The 5,877-nt window shown below is 33.0% G+C and overlaps 1 protein-coding gene across 1 annotated transcript; it reads right to left on the reverse strand.

The window, feature by feature from the left end:
* Window positions 1-3,383: 3,383 nt before the first annotated feature.
* LOC127185679 (60S ribosomal protein L36-like) lies at window positions 3,384-3,701 on the reverse strand. Its single transcript, XM_051142167.1, has one exon. It carries the CDS (start codon window positions 3,699-3,701, stop codon window positions 3,384-3,386), a length of 318 nt encoding a protein of 105 aa, XP_050998124.1.
* Window positions 3,702-5,877: the final 2,176 nt, after the last annotated feature.

Genomic DNA, 5,877 nt, shown 5'->3' on the forward strand with positions numbered 1-5,877 from the left:
TGTATGGGGAAAAGTAATCAGGACTTGTACCCAGCCATGAAACTGTTAATTACACTAATCTTCAGAGTGGTAAAATATGCCCGTTGGTGCAATTATGTTATGAATGTTATGGCAGTAACAAACTGCCTTTTGAATGGATTAAGGCCCATTCCATGTGTAGAAACACATTTTAGGTACTGCAAATCTGACTAAATGCTTAAAGGCACCAAGGGTAAATATACTAGTAATATTCTGCTAAATGGACATAGAATCAAATTAACTTCTAAATTTATGTTTCTATACACATAGATTAGTGCAGCTCCCAGAACTCATCAGAGAAATTTCTTTGTGCAGTGCACAGTGGTTAACACAGAAACTCACAACTAATCAAAGTGCAAAGAATACATATGGTTGAGTACTCAACAGCAAATGAGACATTCTGCTGCCTCCAAGGCTCAGCAGCTATCACAGAAGGAAAGACTATAAGATCCAAACGAACAAAATAATATCTTCTGGACACAACAGAGCTGCTGTTAAACTTATGAACTCACAGAAGCTGTGTTGTCTATACAAGCCAGTCAACTTTCTAGAATAGAGCAGTGAGGCTCATGAGTCCCCAGTCCTAGCTGAGGAATTATTGAACCACTTCTCAGGGAAGAAAAGTCAGTTTTCTTTAAGGGTGTGGCCCTGGTAGGTTGACTTGGGCTACTAAAGCAAATGAAGACAAACATTGGGAAGGATTAGGGAATTGGGGGTATATATTTAGGAATTATGGGAGGAATGTGGTATAAAAATGAATGAGAAACAGAATTCTCAAGGAATTAATAAAATATTATATTAGTGAGTACTTATTTCTAGCATGGATATTATATATTAATGTATTTTCTGCGCTTTGTTCTTTTTCTCATTCTATCATAGATGGCACACATTTGTTGTTACACACTGAGGAACTTTTGGAAACAATTGAAGACTATACATACATAAAAACATTATCTCCCTTTATAACTTTCCAAAGTTCAAGAGAATCTCCATATGGAGAATATTAACACTGAATAACATTGTATTTGTCCTTATTTGTTTCTTTGTTTTCTTGTTTGTTGGTGCTGGAACGAAATGACAATCAAACCTAGTACTTTCAGACCATGCAAAACAAATGTTCTACCACTAAATATTTCCTGGCCCTTATGTCAAATTTTCTCATTTTTATTTTTTGCTTTTTTATCTATACAGAACCAATTGCTGCACCAAGTAAGTCTTAATTTCACTTAGTAATATCTTTATGAATCTATATAGTATTAAACCCATATAGCTTATATTGTCATGTGATGAAAGCTTAATGATATTACTGATTTACAGGGTTTTGTTGTTGTTATTAAACAATAGTAAACTGTGTAAGTTTTAGTTTTATACTAAACATAATTAAAGCTGTCAGACTTTCTTGCTTTTTAACATTGTTAAGGTTAATTAAATTAAAAGCCAGACTATTTTATTAATATTACCAACATTTGGAAAATTAATCAGCTACATTTAATTTCTACAAAGCAATTCAAATTCAAGCATTTAAATACCCAAGTGCAGTGGCGCACACCTATAATCCCAGAAGTTGGGAGGCAGAGGCAGGTGGATCTTTGTGAGTTAGAGGCCAGCCTGGTCTACAAAGCAAGTCTAGGACAGCCAAAATAACAGAGAAACCCATCTCAAAAAACTAAAATAAAAAATATATAATATATATATATATATATATATATATAAAGCTAATATAGACTGTAATATAGAATGCTGTCTTTTTATCAAAACAGTGTTTTCTATGTATCTTCATAATCTCTGAGATTCTGGAATACTACAAGTGCATAAAACTCACTTTCATAAATTCATTTTCTGAACTATGTAAGTTCAAAATTCTTGGACCATGGTTTTCTGTCTTCACTTTTATAAAGTATGTAAGCCTGGTTACTTGGAATTTAGTGATAAAGAATAATACTTAGTATTAACATTAGAAAGCTTGTGGTTGGGCTAAAGAAATTGTTCAGTGGCTTATGTACATACTACTTTTGCAGAGAACCAGAGTTCAGTTCCCTGCTCCCATGTCAGGAACATATAACCCCACACACACTACTATCACACACACACATATATAACTAAAAGTTAATAGATATTATTTAAAAAAAACAAAGCTTGTAGTTAGTTGATATTAGTTTATCAGGAATCTTATGTAGTGGAAGAGAACATAGGTCAGTGATTGAGTATAGTCTTAGCATTTACCAGATTATATATTCAATCCTTATCACATACACTCAAACAATAATGAAGCAACAGATTTCAACAAAGACAGGATTGTAGATGAGGATGTGATGTAAGGAGAATAATTGGAGAGATGATACAAAATAAAATGAGTATAAATAGAAACTGATGGACTTCACATTATTTAAGATTGATACAGTGCAATATATATATGTATATATGTATATATGTGTGTGTGTATATATGTGTGTGTGTATTATATATAGACAAACTATTTTAGGTGGAAAACCAAAGATAATAATAAATATACATCAAGTCTCAGAGAAGTGATATAACTTGCAGAAGGTCAAAGTGCCAAAATGAGATTCTTAAAGCCCATCCATATGCCACCTTAGCTTATGTGTCTCCTAACTCATTCTATGCCATCTTGTGTTATCTATCTGAGTTTTTATAAATGGTGAGGATGAAATTTGTATGGCAAAAATTATAGTAGTTTAGAATCAGGCTGGGGGACGGCTAAGTGTTAAAGTGTTTACCAGGTAACCTGAGGACCAGAGTTCAGATCCCCAAAACTCATGTAAAATGGGGGGTTGGAATGTAGGCCTGCCTTTAAATTGTCATGGCTCAACCTATACAAACACCTGTGTCCCTACATATGAAAACATTCATGTACATGCACACTACACAACACACACACACATGTAGAACAAAGTTTGGAAGAGTCATTCTGGATTTACATTTTCCTTGATAATATGCATTTTTAGATAAATAATAACATATTCTATTACTACATTAGACACTTTCTAGACATTTTGAGAGTCTGTAAACACTATGCGGAGCAGAAAGATAAAAATTTTTGTATTAAAGTTAAAATAAAATAAAGTCTGAAGTTATGTCAAAAAGTAAGGTTTAATGACCCAGGAAGTCAAGAACAAGTCAAAATTCTAGGTATCTTATCTCTACGAACTGTTTTAAGAACACAGACTGTTTTAGGTACTACTAAAATTTATGTACCTGTTCTGTCATCGTAGAGTACTTGATATTATAAATATAATTCAAATAGAATGCTTTGCTTTATCACTTCTGATATATAAACAAAGGAAATCTTCACATGATTTAGAAAGAATTTTTTTTAAACTGCGCACAAACGTTTATTGAGGGCGTCAGTCCTTCTTGGTCACTGCCTTCCTCATGGCTGCCAGCACGTTGCAAAGCTCTTCCCACTTCCCCTTGGCCCGGATGTGCATGCCCACCCTCTTCTTGATGAACTTGAGTGCGCACTTGTCCTTGGACACCTTGAGCAGCTCCATGGCACTCCGCTTATAGAGCACGAAGCCGCACACCTCCCTGATCATGTCCCACATGAACTTGGTGTGCTTGGTGAGGCGCCTGCGGCGCCGGCTGTGCCTCGGCTTGTTGATGTTCTTCGTCACCTTGTGGCCTTTGTTGAGGCCCACGGCGCTGGGGTAGCACAAGGCCATGGCTGCTGCTCTCTTATGGCAGCCGCGACAGGAAGTTGGAAGAAATTTTTATTTAATGGACAAAGTAGATTTCATTGTCTATTGGTAACAGTAATAATTATAATAACAAGCAAATTTCAAATGGTAACAAAATATAGAAACATATAAAGGGCATTATCGTTTGCATATATAATTCTTGCAAGTTGGTCTGATGTATTGTGATGGTAATTACTGACTCCCAAAGGCTGCTTGCTGCCTTGAGGAGCACATTCTCATATACCCTAAAATGGTGTCTCTAACCTTACCTTAAAAAAGTATTCTTGACCAATAAAAGCCGATAACTGGGCAGGGCTACAAGAAGGTATGTATACCAAAGGTTTATGGGCTTGGGCAGTGAAGGATCATAGAAAGGAGAAAGGACAGCAGAGGAAGAGAAGAATGGAGGCCATTGCCATGGGATAGGTGGAGAAAGAAGCACAGTGCTGGTACGGATGGAGGGTTTAAATTAACAACAACATATAATAAAGAAACAATCTTTACATAGGATACTATAAGAATATATACATATTTCTAAACTATACTCTGATATTTTTCATTTAATACTCATAAAATATTCAAACTATTTTTCCTAAAACATAGGTCATAATATAATGAAAATATTTGAAAATGCATTGGCATACTCTCTTACTCAATAAAGTATGCTCCATTAGTTGAAGAATACAAGACAATAATAATAATAATAGTTGCTAATTTAAACTATATACCCACAGATATTTAAAATCACATATTTACGTATAAACATATAAAAAGTAATATAAAATTTATGTTAAAAATTAATGTGTAATATATAATAAACAAAACATAATCTATTAACTCATATATGTTTAAAAGAAAGTAAAATATTCGATGGCAATAGAATTATATTTTATATAATACATGTTATATAATACATTGATGAATGTCATGTGTGTGATTACATATATCTATATATTCAGTATAATACGTACTATAAAAATATATAATTCAATATATAATATATGTAATGCACTTGTTATATACAAAATGTGATATGCAAATGTCAGCACATTTTATATATTTTTAATTTTGCATTTATCATTTTCATATTGCTTATATATGTTTTATGTATAAGCCATATTTTAAAATGATAATGGTATTTTCCTCACGCTTACTTTGACATTGTAGTAAATATTTAAATCACAGGTTACTTTAAAATTCAAAAAATTCTTACTATCAAAATTTTATAAATTATGAGTAGTTATAAACTATACATGTTTACTCTTTTAATATTTTAAAAAATGTTTCTGAGGAGATTAAAGAAAAACAAGCTATCCTAGTACCAATTGCCTGATGTGTGGTTTATGGAGGTAATCTCACTGAAACGCCCATCAATCCTCAAGGAAATATGCCATTATAATCCTTTACAAATTGATTATAATTACCTAGATAATTATCTTTTCCAAATTCTTGCCAGGATTTGAACCCAAGTATATTTACTTCTAATGTTTGCACTATCCTAGCACAATTTATGTGGCATATATTTTTATATGAAGAATAATTGGTAATATACATTTCCCAAGATAGACATAAACTAATTATATGAAGCTACTAAAGTAAATCATTTCTAAAACTGTGCCAACTTTGTGAATCAGTGCAGAATCTTACGTGATGGTATGCCCCAACAATTAAACTTAGTTCTTTGTTATTTGCCCAAGAAGAATTTTCTTAATTTGTGAGTTTTGTCTTTCATCTGTAGTTTGCAGTAATTAGTAGTATGCAATAGATTCTCCTATTACCTTGAATCATTACCATTCCATATTATAATGAAGAGGAATCTCATAGATTCATATCAAATCCAAACTTTCTAACCTTGTGTTTTCATCATTATATAAGATTGATATTGAAGGTGGTTTTGAAAACTATCCAACCTTGTAATAGAAGGTTATTTTAGGAAGGTACGCTGTATTAATCCCAGCATGGGTTATTGATGCTAACATCAGGGAATGGGGAAATTTAGGTAGGCATGACCTTAAGATAAAATGACCCTTCTGCTGCAAAGGGAATACCCTCATGCAGCTCTTGCTTTAGGGATAATTATTGTGCAAGATGAATGATCTCAATATCCCTATACCTCATACCAAGCTTCCATGCACTGTATTACCCTTTCTAGAAAAGCAGA

Source organism: Acomys russatus, chromosome X (genome assembly GCF_903995435.1).
Source record: "Acomys russatus chromosome X, mAcoRus1.1, whole genome shotgun sequence".
NCBI lineage: Eukaryota > Metazoa > Chordata > Mammalia > Rodentia > Muridae > Acomys > Acomys russatus.